Source organism: Chiloscyllium plagiosum, chromosome 32, assembly GCF_004010195.1.
Source record: "Chiloscyllium plagiosum isolate BGI_BamShark_2017 chromosome 32, ASM401019v2, whole genome shotgun sequence".
Lineage (NCBI taxonomy): Eukaryota > Metazoa > Chordata > Chondrichthyes > Orectolobiformes > Hemiscylliidae > Chiloscyllium > Chiloscyllium plagiosum.
In genome coordinates this window covers 38,467,346-38,489,949 of record NC_057741.1, presented here as the reverse complement: position 1 = coordinate 38,489,949, position 22,604 = coordinate 38,467,346, and the positions used below count along the sequence as shown (strand labels likewise).

Below are 22,604 nucleotides of genomic sequence, written 5' to 3'. Positions count from 1 at the left end.
CCCACCCTCCTCTAGCTTATCTCTCCACGCTGGTGCTGGAAGAGCACCACATCTGATGAAGGGCTTTTGCCCGAAACATCGATTTCGAAGCTCCTTGGATGCTGCCTGAACTGCTGTGCTCTTCCAGCACCACTAATCCAGAATCTGGTTTCTAGCATCTGTAGTCATTGTTTTTACCCTGTCAGAGGAAGTGGTGTTGGCTGCTACAATTGCAACATCTAAGAGGCACACTTGACTTGATTTTCAGTAAGATAGATTGAAGCAATGGAGGAAGGGAGGTCCATTATTACATTTTTCAAATGCCAAATCACCTTCAACACACTGAGTCAATCAGTGTCTTTGAAATGGCTGCTTGCATTGATTCCAGCATTCATAACAAGAATGAAGATAATTCAGGAAATTCCACATCGGTGGTCACACCTGAAGGATTGCACTGCCATGAGTGATGGATTGATTTTACATAACTTATATAATTTAGCTACCCTCAAATCACTGTGTATTTTTTATTTGTTCATAAAATGTGGATATCACTTTGAGACCAGCATTTATTACCCATCCCTGATTGCCCTGGAGAAAGTTGTGATGGGCTTCTTGAACCACATCAGTCCTTGGGATGTAGGGAAATCTACCATGCTGTTGGAGAGGATTTCCTACTGAATTAAAACTGCTTTAGTTTTGTTATCAGCATACTCTGCTGGAATTCCAGTCACGAGCTCTGTTTGCTGTAGTTTGTAGAGAAGTTTCAAGTATATACTGCGTGTGAGAGATATTGCTCTATGGGCTAGGCAGGGAGTGAATCGACAGACTCTTATCTCCCAGAAAAGTATTCAACCAAATGAAAATGACAGTGCAACCAGGAAACAAGTCTCCAAAATGAGTTTAAACTGAACTTTAGTGGAAAGAGTATTAGCATGGTGAGCATTAGTGTGCTGTTTCGAAAGGTGAGTTTCATCCCCTCTGCTTACCCTGACTCCTCTTCCTGTAACTGCTGGCCTGCTTCCACCCCATTGGCTGAAATGGTGGCATCAATAGGTATGATATGGAAACTAGCAATTCAGGCTAATAAAGCAGTAACTTTGGATCAGCAAGTTTGATGTGAAATATCTAAATAAGAAAGATCTTTCATTGATTTTAACACCCCCACCCTCTCACCCTTATTTAAAAGAGCACTGACTGGTTTTAATATATCAGATCCACTCCCTGTCTTATTTGACTTTACTTGTCAGCATTTTAAAATTCCGATGGTACTATGCAAAATAGTGAGGAGAACTGTTACTGAATAAAATGGTGATGTTCCTACAGTGAAGTGACGCACTTTAATGGCATTTACATTCAGCATTCTGTATTTCTCACACACAATTTAAAAAGTTTAATTAATGCTTTGTTACATCATTTCTTCAATTGTGGACCCTAGTATCTGTACAATGGGGACTATGCTTCTGTGCACTCTATTTTTCTTACTAATTAAAAATTAAATTGGCAGTCGAGCCAGAGAATCTATATGTTTTCTGGTTAGGTTAGAGATTACCTACAGTGTGGAAACAGGCCCTTCGGCCCAACAAGTCCACACTAACCCTCCGAAGAGTGACCCACCCAGACCCATTCCCCATATTTACCCTGACTAATGCACCTCACACAATGGGCAATTTAGCATGGCCGATTCACCTAACCTGCACATTTTTGGACTGTGCCACCATTCAGTGCTCAGTTGGACCTGGAGGATGGAAAAGGCAGGAACTGAGAGTTCAACAGTTGCCCTAAGCCCTCTACTAAGATAGAAAAGTGTTAATATGCAGGGGGTCCTGCCTAATACTATTCATTTGGGCGGCACGGTGGCACAGTGGTTAGCACTGCTGCGTCACAGCGCCAGAGACCCGGGTTCAATTCCCGCGTCAGGCGACTGTCTGTGTGGAGTTTGCACGTTCTCCCGTGTCTGTGTGGGTTTCCTCCGGGTGCTCCGGTTTCCTCCTATAGTACAAAAATGTGCAGGTCAGGTGAATTGGCCATGCTAAATTGTCCGTAGTGTTAGGTAAGGGGTAAATGTAGGGGTATGGGTGGGTTGCGCTTCGGCGGGGCGGTGTGGACTTGTTGGGCCGAAGGGCCTGTTTCCACACTGTAAGTAATCTAATCTAATTTCTGTGGAGGACTTAGGAGCATGAGTAGATCATTCAATCCTTGGAGCCGTTTCTGTTTTTCGAATGTATTGTCATCAAGCATAGATGGGGGTCAGAATCAGTTGCAGTATATCCAGACTTCTTGCATGACTTGGGCACAGTATCTCACTCCTTGTGTAAGATACCAAAGGGCAACATGCATGATTGGGCTATCTATCCTGCTCAGATGTTAATTTATTTTATCCATCCATAAGATGTGGATGTTGCCAGCAATGCCAAGTCCTAATTTAGTTGCGGAGGAGAAAGTGAGGGACTGCAGATGCTGGAGATCAGAGTCAAGAGTGTGCTGCTGTAAAAGCACAGCAGGTCAGGCAGCATCCTAGAAGTAGGTGAATCGACGTTTTGGGCGTAAGCCCTTCATCCAGAACCACACTCTCGACCCTAATTTAACTACCCCTTGAGAGCATTATGGTTGACTCTTGATTCAATGTAGATTTACACGTAGGCCAGTGTGGGTAAGGATGCTGTATTTCCTAATTGAAAGAAAATTAATGAATCGTATCAATTTTCTTGACAATCAATGATTATATCATAGTTACCATTACTGACGCTAGCTTTATAATGGATAAAGCTATCTATTGTAGTTTTATCTATTATAAAGATCCCTGGAGCATTAGCCTGCAACGCCAAATTTCTAGTCCAGTGACGATACCACTATATCACCTGAAACACCTTCCCTAAAGGTGTTTCCTTCCCTTAGTGGGCGGCATGGTGGCACAGTTAGCACTGCTGCCTCACAGCGCCAGAGACCTGGGTTCAATTCCCGCGTAGGGGCGACTGTCTGTGTGGAGTTTGCACGTTCTCCCCGTGTCTGCGTGGGTTTCTTCCGGGTGCTCCAGTTTCCTCCCACAGTCCAAAAATGTGCAGATTAGGTGGGTTGGCATTGCTAAATTGCCTAAATTGCCTGAAGGGGTAAATGTAGGGGAATGGGTCTGGGTGGGTTGCGCTTCGGCAGGTCGGTGTGGACTTGTTTGGCCGAAGGGCCTGTTTCCATACTGTAAGTAATCTAATCTAATCTAAAAGCATCAAGAAAACAGATGCCCACCACTGCCTTACTTCTCAAAGGCGCCTAGGGCTGGCCAATAACTGTTAGACTTGGCAGCAACACCCACATTTAATGAATAAAAAAAAACAATTGGATCATGTATTCTTGAAATGTTTTATTGTTCTAACAAACTCTACTCTTAATTAGGTGATGGTTTCACTTGTCCTGGGACTGATTGTGGGAGCCATATTTTTTGGAGTACAAAATGATATGACGGGTATTCAGAACAGGTTGGTATAACTTGAGAGATCAACTTAAAAACTTAACTGAAAACTCTAAATTCCAAAGGAGAACATGCTAGTTGACATGACAACATAAATTACACTTATGCAGTGGCCCACCACATCTTGAAACTGAGCTACTATTTCAGTTCTTTTGTTTGTCAATCATGAATACAATCAAAAAATGATCACTTCAATTAATGGCAATTTTGTGAAAAATACAAACTTAGAAATGCGAACTTCATTGTGAAAATTGTATAAATTCTTGAGGTATGCTTGCAAGGAATGCCAGTCAATCCAGATTATAGCAAATTGTTCAGAGTATGGTGAATTGTAGAATGAGATGAAGACAGCACCATTGGTATGGGTCAGGTAGTTAATGATGTATATTTGGTAAAAGATAGTCATAAAACCCACTAGGCATCATGGTAAGAAATTATCCATAAAACCTGACGAAGTGGGGGGTAGGGGCAGCCGAAGAAATTTAAGATAGACAGGCAGGAGGCAGGAAGAACACAGCAAGCCAGGTAGCATCAGGAAATGGAGAGGTCGACGTTTCAGAAGAGTCAGTCCTTGGTGTGTTAATACCACAGTTGACACTGTATAGCACTGGGAATTGATATCACAAGCACATTATGAAACCATATATATATATTTGTACTCATTTCAACTCTGAGTATGCATCTTTAGTTATTTACTAACAGTGCTGGTTCATAAATTTGAGACTTATTGTGACAAAATGTCTGGCTGCTAAGTAATAATTGGAAATCTGTACAATGTACAGTACTGTTAATCATTTGATAATGCTTTTAGATTGGATTTTAAATCTTAGATTATTTATCTTTTGAGGTATTCCTAACCTTAGTAATATTAGACTTTGAAAATCAATTTGATCTTAATCAAAGACCTTTCTTGCAATAATGTTCTGTTTATCTGTCCAATTTTTGTATGACATTTTGCTACATAGTTTAATATCTAGAGCTCCCCCTAATTGTAAAACATTGACAATGTATTTATTTGAAAACAGTTCTATAGGCAGGAATATTCAGCTGTTTTTATATTTGCTGTTCACCCTCTCATCTTCAGTTGAATATTTCAAATCTCTCCTGGTCTCCTGCATCCTCCTCAGGCTTTAACTGACACCACATTCCTGCTGTATTGATCCTAACTGGCATCAATTATTGTTCACTGATCATCCATGGGATCACTGGATTCTCTAATCCTAACCTTATCACTTGGTCCAAAAGTTCTTATCCTCATTTCCAACAGGCTCCTCCTTTGAATTCACTCCTTACGACCTATCCCTTGGACCAAGCTTTTGATCACATGTCCCAATGTCTCTTTAAGGGGCCACAGTTAAATCTTATCTGATAATTGTTGCTAGACATCTTGCAGTACTGTAGTAGGTTAAGGTTGAACAATGCAGTAATTGCATTGGGAAAATCTGGAATAAGTAACGTTTGGTAATGACTTCTTTTTTCTTACAGAGCAGGTGCATTTTTCTTCCTGACCACCAATCAGTGTTTCAGTAGCCTGTCTGTTATCGAGCTCTTTGTTATAGAAAAGAAGATTTTCATGTAAGTGATAACTTTGACTTTCCTGTATTAATGCTAAATCTGAAATGTTTGTCTATAATTAGAATTGTGAGTTAGAATAGTTTGCTTGCAGCAAACATTTTTGAGTTGAAACAACTAGCAATAGCTCAAATAGATACTCCGATACAGTGTGGGAATTGGATGTTGCCTATTGGGTGCTTTGTGATTGAGGAGAATTTAATATGGGGAGGGTGCCCAGGCCAGCACCTTCCCACCCACACCCAATCACACACCTGTAACACAGAGGAAACGGTGCCAAATTCATCAGCCTGCCTACTGCGCGGAAATGAATGTAAAGCTCGATTGATCCCAATAGTAAGCTGTCCACGTCATAATATGGATAGCATGGGTGTCAGGCTGGTGGAAGTGAGACACTCAATGTTTTAAAAATGCTTAACACTGTGGGAAAGAGAAGAGGTGCTATCACTGGAGGGTGCCCATTGACCACTGGGGGCACCAGTCCCAAGAAGATAGCAAGCCAACTATTTCCTTCCATTCACCCGTTCTTTAAAACACACCCTGTCAATACTCTTGACCCCTTCTCCCTAAGTTGCCAAAATTTCCCAGTCCAAAACCCCAAAACAACAGTGCCCACTATCCAGCTTAACTCCTAATTGACAGTTCTGGAGGGCGGGACTTGGCGACAAGCGTGACTCTGAGCTTGCCCCGCCATCAGCAGTATGTTATTAGCTGCGAGATTGGTTTCCAACAGGCCAGTCTGTTGAGTGCTTGAGGCACACCTGACAGGCAAACACTTGCTTGTGGGCTCTGGAGAGTGAAAGGAAGTGTGGAGAGGTTCTGTCTTGATCAAAGACATTCAGTGCCTAATCAGTACATCCAAAATTAGGAAGGCAACTGAGAACCAGTTCCTTAATGCCAAACAACCTCCTCCATGATTTTTCACCCTTCAACACCCATATCCACTACCTCTCACAATCATTCACTTGAGGCCTAAGATTAACACTTTTAGTGATTGCCCTTAGCAGTGATGTTGCCATTTAATAGACCTGCAAGGCTCTGTTTGATAGTAGCTCTCGACAGATGGGACTTGTGCCACCATGATTCTTGATCCTGGGGATGGCCTTCAACTGCCCAGTTAAGAGCCTGATGGGAACTTAATATTGCAGACATTTCCTAAAAGAAGCAACTTAGGGTCTCCCAAGTTTTCCAGTCAGTGAGCTACGCCTTCATCTCCCTCATTAATTTCCGTTCAGAGAAACTGTTTCCTCGGCGCTTGAGGGGAGGAGGTGGTAAAGATGGTGTTTTGCTATGTCCAATCCTGACTAATCAAAATGTTATGGTGATTTTATTTTCCTCACAGACACGAATATATCAGTGGCTATTACAGAGTGCATGCATACTTCATAGCAAAGTTACTTGTTGACCTGATTCCTATGAGAGTAGCACCAGCCACTGTACTTACAATCACAACCTACTTCTTGATAGGTGAGTTGCGATGCTGCAAGGGCAAAATAATTCTAGAAAGCAGAAAGTGAACATGGAATCAGTACATTTTTCACCATTAACAAATGGCCAAACATTAAGGAGTGATCTAATTGAGATTTGCTTTTCTGTGGATTCCTGTCGTTCAAAGATAAACTATCAATATTGAAGGTGCTGGTCTCCTTCCTATCGGAAAGATGTTATGAAACTTGAAAGGGTTCAGAAAAGATTTACAAGGATGTTGCCAGGGGTGGAGGATTTAAGCAATAGGGAGAGGTTAAATAGGCTGGGGCTGTTTTCCCTGGAGCATTGGAGGCTGAGGGGTGAACTTAGAGGTTTACAAAATCATGAGGGGCATGGATAGGATAAATAGACAAAGTCTTTTCTCTGGGCTGGGGGAGTCCAGAACTAGAGGGCATAGGTTTAGGGTGAGAGGGGAAAGATAATAAAATAGACCTAAGGGGCAACTTTTTCACGCAGAGGGTGGTGTGCATATGGAATGAGCTGCCAGAGGAAGTGGTGGAGGCTGGTACAATTGCAACATTTAAGAGGCATTTGGATGGGTATATGAATAGGAAGGGTTTGGAGGGATATGGGCCGGATGCTGGCAGGTGGGGCTAGATTGGTTTGCGATATCTGGTCGGCATGGACGGGTTGGACTGAAGGGTCTGTTTCCGTGCTGTACATTTCTATGACTCTATGACTCTTTGAAGTTGTAATCTATTAAGACATTTTAGATGGTTAAAGGATTTGAGAGGGTCGATAGAGAAAAAATTATTTCCTTTGGTAGGGAGTCTGGAATAAGGGGTCAGAACTTTTAAAATTAGAAGCAAACAATTTGGGACAGTGACAGGAAGCACTTGCTCACGTGAAAGTGAGTGGAAATCAGTAACTTATCCCCTCCTAATAAAAAGTTGTTAATGCTGGCTCACTTGGAAATTTTGAAACTAAAGTTAATACATTTATTAGACAAGGGTACTAAGGGATTCAGAATTAATCCAGACAGACAGTGTTGAGATGTAGATTAGTAATGACTTAATTGAATGGCAGGATAGGAAGCAGAATGACTTTGTCCTACAGGTATTAGATTTTTTTTGTTAAATAAAATAAACCTGTTTTGACATGATACACCATGGTTCTGGGATAGATGGGGTCTTGAGCCTGGAATTGCTGGCCCAGAGCTAGGGACCCTACCACTGTGATGCAAGACCTCTCCGAAAGTGTTCTGGGCACGTTTCATCTCGTGAACATTTGCTGACTCCAACAAGAATTGAACATGCAAACTTTGTATCAGACTCTGATCATCTAGCTAACCAACCAATATAATTATTTTAATCACCCTTGTTGGAGATGTCATGACACATCTCCAGGGTAAGTAAGTGTTGAACACAGATCTTCTACCCAAAGCTGGAATGCAAAACAAAATCTCAATCCTGCTGTTACACTGTGTTGACATTCCAGCATTAAATGAGCAGCCAAACCTGTGGCAGTGGGTGCATCATTCACATGTAAAAGACCTGAGCCTAGTCTAAGACTAACCAGAAATTAACTAAATTAATGTTTGTTTAAAATTACTGTTGTCAAACATATCAAGCTCAAAAGGCCAGATAACACGGTATTTAATAGTTTCATAAAAATATCGCTCAACATTAGTTTAATGCCATAATTAGAAAACTGAACAGTTCTTTTGCTATTGTCAACTAGATTAGTACAAAGCTAGATCTAATCTCTGGTCATTGCTCAATATCTGGATGACTCCTGGTTTGGGGTTGTTTCAAAAGTAATCATTAAATGTACACTAGTAACAACATTGAAAAATATGAATGTGCTTGGTATTAAATCCCATGATATAAACAATTTTTGAAGGAAATATTCCATAAAATAAAATTTAAACAAATTTAGTTAAAGAATATTTAAAGCATGAATTCAGAAAGTTTCAAGCATGTCGACCTGTCTAATAGATAAAAAAATAAATTAAGTCTGTTTTGATTAAAAATGGTTCAGAGCCTACAAAGAAGGCTACCAAAATCTACGTCACTGAAATATAATGGAGATAGAATGTGATGCAGCACTGTGCTGTGATTATGGACTAACAGCTTTTGTGAAATATATTTGAGTGACACTGTTTTTGAAATTAGACTACACATTTTATTTTTCAGGATTCAAGCTGCAGCCTGGAGCCTTTTTCATCCTATTGTTGACATTAGCCCTAGTGGCCATTACAGCTGCATCTCTGGGATTGGCTGTTGCGACTGGACAGAGTATTATAGCAATTGCCAACCTGATGATTACTGTTATTTTTGTTCTCATGATCGTATGTTGAATATATTGCATTTTTATTTACACTGACATCTCCAAATCTCTCCCTACTTTTATCATCTGCACCGGCCCTATAATCCACCCAAATATCTTTGCTCTCCCAGTTCTGGGCTATTAAGCATTCCTCATCATCAGAATTTCACTATTCATTATTGTTCCTTCAGTTGCATATGTCTCAAGCTCTTAAAGATAACCTCTCTTTCCTCTTCTTTAAATGGTCCTTAATCAAAAAACTCACTCTGATCAAGTTCCTGGTCATCTGTCCTAATTTCCTGTTTTGTGGCTCAGTGTCAAATTTTGAGAAGGGTATTCTGAAAGGAGAGTTGTTGCATAATGTCCACCAGTGTTTTTCTTTTGTTATGTAGGTGTTTCCCATTTGATGGCATGACTCATATAGAAACATTGAACCAATAAATAGCCAACTAGAATGAAAAAGCAGTATCAAACCACAACTCTAATGCCAAATTATACACCATTGTTCACACAAACGTAGCCCAGATATGAGTTGACGTCCTGAATATACAGGACACCATTCTCATTGGCTATTACTGGATTACAATCTCACATTACAACTATACCTGTGACCTAATGCAATTTTTAACTCCTGGGAAGTGGGTGCCGCAGTCCGTCTCTCGTTCTCCTTGAGAAGGTGATGATGAGCTCCCTTCTCGAATTGCTGCAGTCCATTTGTCCAGATCCAAAATGAAGTGGGGCAGGGAGGGTTCCAGGATTTAGGCTCAGTAATACTGAAAGAATGGTGATATATTTCCAACACAAAGATAGAAGTTGCTGGAAAAGCTCAGCAGGTCTGGCAGCATCTGTGAAGAGAAATCAGCGTTAACGTTTTGGGTCCGGTGACCGTTCTGTGGAAGGGTCACTGGACCCTGAACGTTAACGCTGATTTCTCTTCACATGCTGCCAGACCTGATGAGCTTTTCCAGCAACTTCTGTCTTGTTACTAATTTACAGGATCTGCTGTTCTTTCGGTTTTTATTGATGATATATTTCCAAGTCAGGATGGTGTGTGGCTTGGGGGAGAATTTGTAGAAGAATTAATTAGTAACTCAGTTTTAATTATTTTTCTCTCTCGAGTAATAGTAGAGTGTTTATTTAAATCATCATTTCATAGTGATTATGTTTTGATTACAAAGTCTACCTCAGTGACAGCCAACATGGTTGAAATCTTGGGGTTGTGTCTTTCTGATAACTATTTGTAATTGTCTCTAGCTTTTCTCTGGCCTCCTGGTGAACTTGCCGAGTGTGGTAAACTGGTTGAATTGGCTAAAGTATTTCAGTATCCCACGTTATGGCTTGACCGTAAGTATCATGAAATTACCACCTTAATAGAAGAATGGGTGTTTGGAAATACAGTCATGCAACACAAGAGGCTATTCAGTCCATTGTGCCTATTCTAGCTTTTTGAAAGAGCTTTCAAATTAGTCTTACTCCTTTGCTTTCTCATCCCAGAGCCTTACAATATTTTTTTTCCTTTTCCATATTTGCATTGAAAGCTACTATTGAATCTGCTGCCTCCACTTGTTCAGGCAGTACATTCCAGATCACAACAATTCACTGCTTTTACAAAAAGTCCTCCTCCTCTCCACCCTGGAACTTTTTGCAAGTGAACTTAAATCATTGCCCTTCAGTTCTTGGCCCCCTTGGAAGTGAAAATTCCTGTTAAAATTACTCATAACCTTCTCTGCTCTAAGGCTCCTCATCATTCTTTCCACATCACTGAAGTCTCTCACTTTTGCATTTCCTGTGCATCTTTCCCAAAGCCTATGGATCCATTCGAAAGTACAATGGCCAGAATTGAACATAATACTCTATCTGAGGTCTATCCAGTGATCTGTAGAAGTTCAGCATAACTTTTGCCTGTATTCAAAAAAATCCCATGTTTCTTTTAACTAAGATATCAGTATGTGAATTCCCCCCCAGTTTCTGCATCTGTTCTTAAAATTCCATTCATATACAGTCATCGAGATGTACAGCACGGAAACAGACCCTTCCGTCCAACCCGTCCATGCCGACCAGATATCCCAGCCCAATCTAGTCACACCTGCCAGCACCCGGTCCATATCCCTCCAAACCCTTCCTATTCATATACCCATCCAGATGCCTCTTAAACGTGCAATTGTACCAGCCTCCACCACATCCTCTGGCAGCTCATTCCATACACACACCACCCTCTGTGTGAAAAAGTTGCCTCTTAGGTCTATTTTATATCTTTCCCCTCTCACCCTAAACTTATGCCCTCGAGTTCTGGACTCCCCGACCCCAGGGAAAAGACTTTGTGTATTTATCCTATCCATGCCCTTCATAATTTTGTAAACCTCTATAAGGTCACCCCTCAGCCTCCAATGCTCCAGGGAAAACAGCCCCATCCTGTTCAGCCTCTCCCCGTAGCTCAAAGCCTCCAGCCCTGGCAACATCCTTGTAAATCTTTTCTGAACCCTTTCAATTCTTCCTTCTAAAACTAATTACTTTACACTTCTATTAATTACTTTGTACCTGCCATTTGTTTGCACATTTCACTAAGTGTGTCCAGTGTTGTCTTGAGCCTTTGGTTTGGAAAAAAAAATCACTGGTTTCGCCTCAACTGGAGTAATGTTGGGAGCTGCACTTTGAAAGATGTGAACACTTAGGATGCAGAAAAGGTTAATGAAAATGGTTCCAGTGAAGAGAGATGTAACTTAAATCTCAAAATTCCTGATTTGTCCAATACCTCCATACAATACATTATAGAATAAGATTCTGTTACCTTTGATGCTCATTAAAGCTCTGATGAGGAACTGAACCAACAGGAAGGTTGAAAGTGACAGTTCCCATGCTGTGGTGCAGATTATTGGCTCATTGGCAATTGGCATATCCAAATTAGCCTAAATTTTAAGAAATCCTTAGAGTTTAATTTAGAAGCTAAATGTATAATTGTTGTTTTCCTGAGGGCAGAGAAAATGGAGAGATGATGAATGCGTTCTGAGTCATGAACAGCTTTGCTTAATAAGGAGTTTCCACTGTCAGCTAACCAGAGCTACGCATCTACAGTTATTCATAAAAGATGTAGAGGGGAAGTAAGAGATTTATTTTTAACACAATATTCTTGCTAGCAGGAATGCTGCAGCCAAAAGGGATATTTACAGAAGACAGTTGGATAAATGAAAACATTTTTATAGCTGTAGGGAAGAGCAGGGAAGTGGAGCTAATTGGGACAGCTCTTTCATGGAGCTGGTAGACACAGGGGCCAAGAATCAATCCTGTGACCTCCAAATGAACTTTGAAGAAGTGCTCTATATTATGAGTAGCCTAAATATACTCAGTACCTGGCTTGTGTGCTTTATTTTGTCTCTTGAACTCTCAATTTTACTTGAGTTAAGAAAGTACAAAGAGTGATCATGTTACCCGATATACTGCTTTGGTTTAACACAGGCTCTACAAGTGAATGAATTTGTGGGACTGAATTTTTGCAACAATTCTGAATCAGTGTTTGTTCCCAATGAAAACAACTGCAGCACAAACTCCAAAATGCTGATGTAAGTTGAAAAATAGCCTAAATATTACAGAATAATTTCATTTTAATGACTCAAAGATCTATTGCATGCCACTATTTACATATGCAAATCCAATCCTTATTTCTAGTTGAATCCTAAAATGAGTTAGGGGCATTCTAGAAAAATGGGGAAGAGGAAAGGTGGAGGAGAGAGGAGGGGGTGAAGATGTAAGTAACGTTGTTGGATAGGCGTAGCTTCTAGCATTGCTTGCAGAGTAATGGGACTGGCCTTGACTGGGTATGTTTTGGCAGGATGTGATGTAATGTAGGTTGAGTGCCCAGCATGCCAACTTCACCCAGTGCTGAACTTGCTCCATCACGCAAAGAATCCATGGTCAATCAAACTTATTAAAACTGGTCCTGATAATATACTGCCCATGCCAAAATTCGTTGTTGTGCAACAGATGAGTAGGAATGGGATTTTTTTTAAACAGGATTTTATGTTAAAAGATATTGTACATCCACTTCCTTCCCAGCTTTGTTAAAAAAAACACTCCCGAAATCCCCTCATTCCTTCCATTACCCCAACCCTCAAACAAGTTTTCTAAATTTCCCTGACACAACAAGGAGTCCTAGAGATTAGTTAGTTTAACAATTGGATGGTACAGTCGCTCGGCAGTTAGCACTGCTGCCTCACAGCACCAGGGTCCCAGGTTCGATTCCACACTCGGGCGACTGCCTTTGTGGAGTTTGCACGTTCTCCTCGTGTCTGTGTGGGTTTCCTCCGGGTGCTCCGGTTTCCTCCCACAGTCCAAAGATGTGCAGGTCAGGTGAATTGGCCATGCATTAGGTGCATTAGTCAGAGGGAAATGGATCTGGGTGGGTTGCTCTTCGGAGGGTCAGTGTGGACTGGTTGGGCCAAAGGGCTTGTTTCCAAACTGTAGGGAAACTAAACTAAACATCTGAGGCATGGTCATTGAATATTTGTAAGGCGCTGTTGGCAAATTGTTAATTTGCAAGGGGGTGAAGGGTAAGGTCAAAAGGCCTTAAACATTGAACAGTGGTAAGCTTGATGGGCCTATACTCCTGTTCCTAATTTTTACGTTTTTATAGAGCAGTAACAGTAAGAAAGTAATTTAAAACTCGTATTTTCATGGTTGTTTTTACCACTTCATAGAGTCATAGAGATGTACAGCATGGAAACAGACCCTTCGGTCACTTCACGTGATGAAGGAGCTGTGCTCTGAAGATGTATGATTTCAGATGAACCCTTTGTACGATAACCTGGTGTCTGACTTTGTACACCCACCCAGTTCAACACCAGCACCTCCATATCATAACTGTCATGCAGAAACACTAACTGGACTTTCTGGGAAACATTCTTATTCCTGTTGTTCTGGTTACCTGTTTCGTATAAATAACATCTATAAGTACCAAATAAATAGCAAGTTATATTTAGCAGTTGTGGCATTCTAAAATGTAATATAAAGGTGGTCATATATCTTTCAAACTTGGAACAGTATTTTCACAACAGACTTCTGAAGGTGGCTAAGAGGCTCAAAGGGAAATCAGAATCTCGCACTGAGTCAGAAACGATCATTCATCTATGATTCTCCATGAATTGACCAATCGGTAGTGTTGTAAAGGTGGGTGTGTCATTGAACATGGAGGAATACTGATATAAGGGAGGAGGGGGGTCTCCACCTGATAACCAGCAGGTTTCCTTGTCCTTTTGTCCTGATGCCATGTGACTTCCAGGGGTCTGGAGATAAAGGGCCACTCAACTGCATATCATTGTCAACAACAATTGAACTTAACCTGTGGATTAGACAGGACATAAGTGAAGGAGTCTAGAACTTGACTGAGTCACCCAAATTTGCCACAAGTTTCCAAGTGAGGAAGACATAGCATAGTAGAATGGGCAAAGTGACTGTTTATTGTTTAAAGTGCCTGTAGGATGATGAAGATGTGCTTATCTGGTTTCATTCTCATTTAACTTTTCTGTACTGGTTTAGTTGTACTGAATGACTTGCTAAATCATTTCAGAAACAGATAAGGGTTAACTACGTTGCCATGGGGCTAGAATCACATGTAGGCCATCTGACCAGGACAGGATGTCAGATTTCTTTCCCTGAAGGGAATTACTGAATAAGATGTTTAGCTTCATGGCCACTATTATAATATTAGATGGCAGGATTTAAACTCATGTAACCAAAGTGTTAATCTGGGTCTTTGGATTACCAATCCAGGTATTGTACTACTAAATTCCTTAGTTCTAGTCTATAAGATTGACACACCTCTAACCTTCTACCTGTAAGCTTGTCCTGTAGATTTGACAGAAATTGCTGGACATCTCTTTAAAATCTTGGAATGGTGATGATTATACAGGACTGTGAAACACTGCCACCTGGTGGCAGAGTAACCACAGTCTTCATCATTAATTACTTTGTGACTTTACAAAACTGTCCGAAGAAGATTCCACAGTTACAACATGTTTTGGCCAGAAGTGGGTGAGAATGTACAACTGTACTACAGGGAAAAGAACAGCATGTATATATTTAAGGAAAAATTAGACAAATGCATCAAAATATCTTTCCTATCTGCTATACAGCCCTCCCTCCACCCTTTACTCGTTTGATGATCTGGATGCAGTCTCACCCAGACTTGAACATATTCAATAACAAAGCCTCACTAAATAGTGAACTCCAAAGATTAGTGCCCTCTGGAAGAGATTACTCCTCATCTCCTTACAAAACAATATGAATAGGAGAGCCCTTATTTTTAAACTGTTTTCCCTCGTTCCAGATTCCCAGAGAAGTATCTTGCAAGCATCTACCCGCCAAGCTTCCTCACATTCTCATTCTTCTCAACTCTATTGAAATTGGTTAACTTGGCTAATCTTTCTTCAAAAGGTGACCCTCTCAATGTAGGAATCAACTGAGTGAATCTTCTCTGAATTGCTTCCACTACAAGTAAGGAGAGTAAAACTGTACACAGTACTTGAAGTGTAGACTCAGTAATTCCTTGTATAGTTGCAGCAACACGTTTCCATTTTTATGATCCATTCCCACTGTACACAGTACCAAAATTATCCTACTTTTATACTGGAGTCATAGAGCTGTACAACATGGAAACAGATCCTTTGGTCCAACTCGTCCGTGCTGACCAGATATCCTAAATTAATTAGTCCCATCTGCCTGCAATTGGCTCATGTCTCCCCAAGACCACCTTATTCATATACCCATCCAGATGCCTTTTAAATGTTGTAATTGTACCAGCCTCCACCACTTCCTCCGGCAGCTTATTCCACACATGCACCACCCTGTGTGTGAAAATATTGCCCCCTTGGTCCCTTTTACATCTTTTCCCCCTCACCTGAAACCTATGCTGTCTAAATTTGGACTCTCGCACCCTGGGGCAAAGACTTTGGCTATTCACCTTATCCATGCTCCTCATGATTTTATAATCTCTATAAGGTCACCCTTCAGCCTCTGACATTCAAGGAAAAATAGCCCCAGCCCATTCAACCTCTCCCTATAGCTCAAACCCTGTAGATATGCTTCTAAATCTTTCCTGCACCCTCACAACATCTTTCCTCCAGCAGGGAGACCAGAATTGAACACTGTATTCCTGAAGTTGCCTAACCAATATCCCATACGGCTGCAACATAACATCCAAACTTCTATAATCAATGCACTGATCAATAAAGGCAAGCATACCAAACGCCGCCTTCGACTATCCTATCTACCTAAGACTCCACCTTCATGGAACTATGAACCTGCACCCCAAGGTCCCTTTGTTCAGCAATAGTCCCCAGAAATCTACCATTTAAGTGTATAAGTCCTGCCCTGATTGCCTTACCAAAATGCAACACCTCACATTTATCTGAATTAAACTTCATCTGCCACCCCTTGGCCCATTTGCCCATCTGATCAAGGTTCCATTGTACCCTGAGATAACCATCTTCATTGTCCACTACACCACCAATTTTGGTGTCATCTGCAAACTTATTAAACATCCCTCCTATATTGACATCCGAATCCTTTTTATACATGACAAAAAGTAATGGACACAGCATCAATCATTGTGCATACCACTGGTCACAGGCCTCCATTCTGAAAAACAACCCTCCACCACCAACCTTTGTCTTCTACTTTCAGGCCAATTTTATATCCAAATGGCTAGCTCTCCCTAGATTCTAATCTTGCTAACCAGTCTACCGTGCATACAGACAACATCCTATCCCTCAGAATCCCTCCAACAATTTAGCCACCACTGGCTCATCGATCTATAGTTCCCTGGCTTTTCCTTACCATTTTTATTAAATAATGGCAGTACATTTGCCACCCTCTAGTCTTCTGGCACCTCACCCATGGCTATCAATGATACAAATATCTCAGCAAGAGGCCTAGCAATCACGTTTCTAGCTTACCCTAATGTTCTGGGATACACCTAACCAGGTCCTGGGGATTTATCCATCTTTGTGCTTTTTAAGATGTCCAGCACCACTACCCTATGTAATATGGACACTTTTCAAGATATCACTGTTTATTTCTCCAAGTTTTCTAGCTTCTATAAACTTCTCCATTTGAAGATTTTCTTGCACAGTGGGTAGCATCCCTATCTGTAGCCCAGAAATTCTGGGTTTAAGACCAGGTTTTAATGGGCATAATGCAGGTAAAAACTGTAAATCTTTTTGATGAGCCCGTGACTGATGGTAGGAAGTTTTCTGTCAGTGAGACCCGTGTGAAAACTGTAACACAATGGTTTCCCTACTTTAAAAGGCCCATCTGCAGTTTCTTGCCAGTTGGAAACCTTCTGTCTGAGGCAGTATAATCAAACTAGCCCTAAAACCCTTCAACCCCAGACTTTTCAGAGTCTGTGTCTTTTACAATCTCGCTGAAAAGAAAAGCCAAGGACAACATACCTTGTTAAAGAAACAGCATTGTCACACTCTTTAGAGAGACAACAGGTGCTGGCTTAATATGGAGGTCACCACAGCTCAGATGAGGACCTCAACAGTATGGGGATTGAACTTGTGCTGTATATATCAAATCAAAAACAGCCATCCAGCTAACTGTTCTAACAGACCACTACACAGGTTTATGCACACATTCCATCCAAGCTGCAGTGAAGAAAAATGGAATGTTGGCCTTCCTACTTGCTGTATCTGTGCGTATCACCCTTGTGATCAAAGGACACCCAGATCCCTCTGTAGTACAGCATTATATAATCTCTCTCCATGTAAATGGACTGGATGCACTGAACATAGAACATAGAACATAGAAGAATACAGCGCAGTACAGGCCCTTGGGCCCTCGATGTTGCGCCGATCCAAGCCCACCTAAACTACACTAACCCACTATCCTCCATATACCTATCCAATGCCCTCTTAAATGCCCATAAAGAGGGAGAGTCCACCACTGTTACTGGCAGGGCATTCCATGAACTAACGACTCGCTGAGTGAAGAACCTACTCCTAACATCAGTCCTATATCTACCCCCCCTTAATTTAAAGCTATGCCCCCTTGTAATACCCGACTCAATACGCGGGAAAAGGTTCATACTGTCGACCCTATCTAACCCCCTAATCATCTTGTACACCTCAATCAAGTCACCCCTAAACCTTCTTTTCTCTAGTGAAAACAGCCCCAAGTGCCTCAGTCTTTCCTCATACGATTTTCCTTCCATACCAGGCAACATCCTGGTAAACCTCCTCTGCACCCTACTGTGTCTCAGAGAATGTGAGAGAGTGTCAGTATTTGGCTCTCAGAGCGTCACAATCTGTGAGAGAGTGTCACAGTGTGTCTCAGAGAGTGTCAGAGTGAGTCAGAGAGTGTCACAGTATGTACCTACTAGAGAAGGTACAAAATCTGACCTACTCTTGGGAAATAAGGCAAGGTCTAAATGCTGTAATAGTTGCTAACTGATCTACTAATGCCAGAATTATTTACAAATCATTCTAAAGTAGAAATCCCTCCATGGCTTTGCCCTTCCTTATCTCTATAAGTCCACCAGTGCATAAAGATATTTGCCTTCTTCCAATTCTGCCATCCTTGACTTACATCACTCTCTACCATTTGTGTTTATGTCTTTGGTTGCCTAAACTCTAACCTTTGGTTAAAGACAAAAAAATTGCAGATGCTGGAATCCAAGATAGACTAGCAGGAGGCTGGAAGCAGGGCTTATGCCCGAAACGTCGATTCTCCTGTTCCCTGGATGCTGCCTGACTTGCTGCGCTTTTCCAGCAACACATTTTCAGCACACAGCAAGTCAAGCAGCATCAAGAGTTGGAGAAGTCAACGTTTCAGGTATAACCCTTCTTCAGGAATAGGGGTGGATATAAAGGGAGCTGCAGATAAAGGGGCTGGGGTTGCTGGATGGTGAGGGGGGGGGGGATAGGTGAAGACATGGTAGAGAGTATTACCTGGTTGGCTGTTCGGAGGAATGAATCCGGTTGGTAGCTAGAAGGAAGGGTCATTGAGAGGAATGGAAGGGAGGGGGAAGGGAAGGGATGTTATTTGAAATTGGAGAACTCAATGTTGAGTCCTCCGGGCTGTCGGCTGCCCAGGCAGAAGATGAGGTGTTGTTCCTTCAATTTGGAGTTTGATTCATTGTGGCAGTGGAGGAGGCTGAGGATGGTCATGTTGGAAAGGGGAATTAAAACGGGCAGTGACTGAGAGGTCAGGTTGGCCCCTGTGGGCCCACCCATTTTAATTCCCCTTCCCATTCCCTTTCCGACATGACCATCCTCGGCCTCCTCCTTTGCCACAACAAATGAAACCACAAATTGGAGGAACAACTGCTCATCTTCCACCTGGGCAGCCTTCAGCCTGGAATACTCAACACTGAGTTCTTCAATTTCAAATAATCTCCCTCCCCATTCCCCAACTCCCTTCCCAGCCCCTCCCCTTCTTTTCCATTCTTCACTTCGACCCTTCCTTTTAGCTACCAACCGGATTAATTCCTCCCATCAATCAACCAGGTTGTACCTCCATCTGTATTCACCTATCCCCACCTCACCACCCTGCTCCCCCCCACCCCCACCCCTTGATATGCAGCTCCCCTTGTACACACCCCCAGTCCTTAAGAAGGGTTATGCCCAAAACGTTGACTTCTCCACCTCCTGATGCTGCCTGGCTTGCTGTGTTCTTCCAGCCTCCTGCTTGTCTACCTCGGCTGTAATCTTTGGAATTCCCTTCCTAACCCTCTACACGTCTCTCTCCTCCCTCCAGACACTTAGGGGAGGCAGTGGTAATATCACTTGCTAATTTCCTTGAGGATAGTGGTTCAAGTCTAACCATGGCAGATAGTGAAATTTGAATTCAGTAGAAATCTGGAATTTTAAAAAAAGAAAATTTAATGAGGACCATGTTACCTTTATCAATTGTCTTAAAAACTGAAATGTAATCACTCCTATTATTAATGAAAGAAATCTGCCAACCTTACCTGATTTGGCTTACATGTGACTCTAGCAATGTTGTTGACTCTCAACTGCCCATTAGGCAATTAAGGGTGGGCAGTAAATGCTGGCTGAACCACTGATGGTCACATCCCATGAATGAATGGATAGGTCAATGGACTAGTAATCCAAAACCCCAGAATATTGGTCTGAGCACGTGGATTTATGGAATCCGTTAACTTCATTGGATCTGGCCTACATGTGACTTCAGACCCACAGCAATATAGTTGATGTACAACTGCCCTTTGGAATGGTGCTAGTAAGCCGCTCAAGATCAAGGTAATTAGGGATGGACAATAAATGCTAGCTAGTCAGCCAAGTCCATATCCCATTAATGAATTTAAAAAAACTTTTCAAAGCAGTCTCTTTGACCAAGCTATTGTCTCCTTATGTGATTCAGTAAATTATTTTTCTTAATAGTCCTATGGAATTCCTTGGGACAATATTTTTGTGTTAAAGGTGATACATAAATGGATGTCATTTTTGTTCAATGGTAATGACTACATGGTAAAATATCAATCACCAGAGGCCTTAACTTGCAGACTCAATGAATAAATTTGTGATGTTTTGTGTATTGTAGATGCACTGGAGAAGAATACCTTACCAGACAAGGAATTGAAGCAACTGAATGGGCCTTGTGGCAGAATCATATCGCGTTGGCTTGCATAATGATTATTTGTTTCACCATTTCCTACCTGAAACTCAGATTCATGAAGAAAATGTCATAATTTATATAACTAGACACGGACTCCAATCTCCTCTGTTTGATGTCCTAGGTTTTTTGGAAGGGATCCCTTGCTCACTATGCCACTGACATATTATTTGTTTCAAAGTTAGTTAATGATTCACACTGCTCAACCATGTGTCCTTATGGAAGTGTACATCCACATGATTGGCTGTGAATTTATTTTTGTTTGTTGTGCTATTCTGTGACTGTCTGTCAGTGGAATCTTCTGTCTTGTAATGAGCATGCAATGAGGTGAAATGGTGGCATACTTGAATCTCTGTCCAGGATTAAGTTCCTGGTGGCAAAGCCCATAGTTGACCTCCCTGTCCCATCTCTTTGAGCCCTTAAGTAGCTAGTTAATGACTACTTGAAGTCTTCACCCTTTGCCATTGGGATTACCCAAGTGCAGCCAGGCCTGTTGCCAAGCAATGTGGACAGCAACTAAAATAGTGTAGCTGTTGGTGATTGTGTATGTGTGTGTTGGGGATTGGGGGCAGTATTACCTTTGACTGACAAAGGGACTGGATATTGATAGGAGGGCCCAATGGGAGCTAAGTTTCTGCCCTTGGTGAGAAGTCTGCATTCTTCTCTGTGATTACCACCCTACAAGATCATAACTTCATATTTTTTTACATGTGTCTGGGTAGCTCAGTGATCCTCTGACAGCAGCCACCATCTTCCTTGTCATTGACCTGCAGCTCTCATTAGGTCTTGGTTCCAGGGGACACATGATTGTTGTGTGGTTTAGTGGGCCTTCTCTTACCACCTGGCAGGGAGGCCCACCCTCAACACCATTCTGTCCAGTTTGTCTATCTACATCACCAACTGTCTTCAACATCTTGACTAGGATAGGCTTTACATTATCCCTATGTTGCTTGGTCTTACAAAAGCTGCCTTTTTTGTGTTTGAGGTTGCATTGATATTAGGGTTGTCAACTTTACTTGGACATAATCCTTAAATTTGCCTTATCCAATCTCCCACTTCGCCATTGATTGTCTGACACATTCATTCTTGCAATGCCTATACCAGCAGGGAACAAACAGACTCTTCATTACCCAGTTGGAAACTTCCTGACTGACTGAATAATCTTCTTTCTCTTCATGTCCAATCTTTTTATAGCTAGCAAACAAAGATTCAAAAACTTTAAATGCACATTGCTGTGTCCAGGAAGTTAATCTTTAATTCCTGGAGACTCTGGGATAATCCTTGAGGTTTGGCAGCCATTGATTATAAGAGTTTATAAATGATCAATTGCACTGCTGCCCATCTTGAGAAATCTTCAGACGTGTTTTGAGTTTTGATGCCAGTTTGGAGGTCTATGCTGTGCTGCAGTATATGAAAGAGGGCATGCTATTGTTTTCCTTTGTACTGTTAAAATGTAAAAAATTAGAACTGCAAATTGAAAATGCTGAAAAGGATAAAGGTTGTTAAATTTTGTCATGTTAATTATATATTTTTGGGAAATATATTTTGCAAATTATTTTGATACGTTTAACTTGAAAGAAATCACTATTGGATCATTACTTGTGGAAGTAAAGTTCAACATTCTGTGCATTTTCATGACTTTGGCTGATGACATAATGAATGTATGCACCCAGAGTGTACTATAAAGTTCAAAGTTTGTGTACTATAAAGTTCAAAGTTAGTGTACTATAAAGTGGCTGCAATTTTCGCAGTGTTTGAAATTGTGTATCTGTATAGCATGTGCCTGTCTGTTTAAACACCCCAAGCCCTACACAAGCAAACAATTCCCACCTACCCCAAAAAGCCTTTAACCACTTGCTTACCGAGAATCTATATATCTTTGCCTTAATAATTAACAATGGTGGTGGTGGGAGGAGAGGTGGTGAATGCTGGTTGTGAGTGGGACACCGTGCTGCGATGGAAACCAGGGGAGGTGACTTTAGGCCTGGAGTAGCACTTGTCCACCTGATTTCAGCCTTGGCCCTTGTCAGGTCCCCTCAGGAGGACCTCATGTTTCAAATCAAGACACTTTTTTTATTTTTCTAAATTCCAGCAGATATATTCCCAGTCTGTCCAATCTTTCTTAATAAAACAACCCAACCTTCCAACTTTTAGTCTCATAAATCTTCTTTGGGCTGTGTCCAATGCACTGACGTCCTTTCTTAAA

The 22,604-nt window shown here is 41.5% G+C and overlaps 1 protein-coding gene across 1 annotated transcript in view; it reads left to right on the top strand.

The window, feature by feature from the left end:
- abcg2a (ATP-binding cassette, sub-family G (WHITE), member 2a) overlaps window positions 1–22,163 on the top strand; it is an 81,231-nt gene extending 59,068 nt beyond the window's left edge. The window contains exons 10-16 of the mRNA XM_043674466.1: window positions 3,367–3,449; window positions 4,928–5,017; window positions 6,357–6,481; window positions 8,638–8,792; window positions 10,025–10,114; window positions 12,224–12,327; window positions 20,327–22,163. Coding sequence (XP_043530401.1) covers window positions 3,367–3,449; window positions 4,928–5,017; window positions 6,357–6,481; window positions 8,638–8,792; window positions 10,025–10,114; window positions 12,224–12,327; window positions 20,327–20,474 — 795 coding nt within the window. The 3' untranslated portion in view covers window positions 20,475–22,163. The remainder of the gene's footprint in view (window positions 1–3,366; window positions 3,450–4,927; window positions 5,018–6,356; window positions 6,482–8,637; window positions 8,793–10,024; window positions 10,115–12,223; window positions 12,328–20,326) is intronic.
- The last annotated feature ends 441 nt before the right edge of the window (window positions 22,164–22,604 follow it).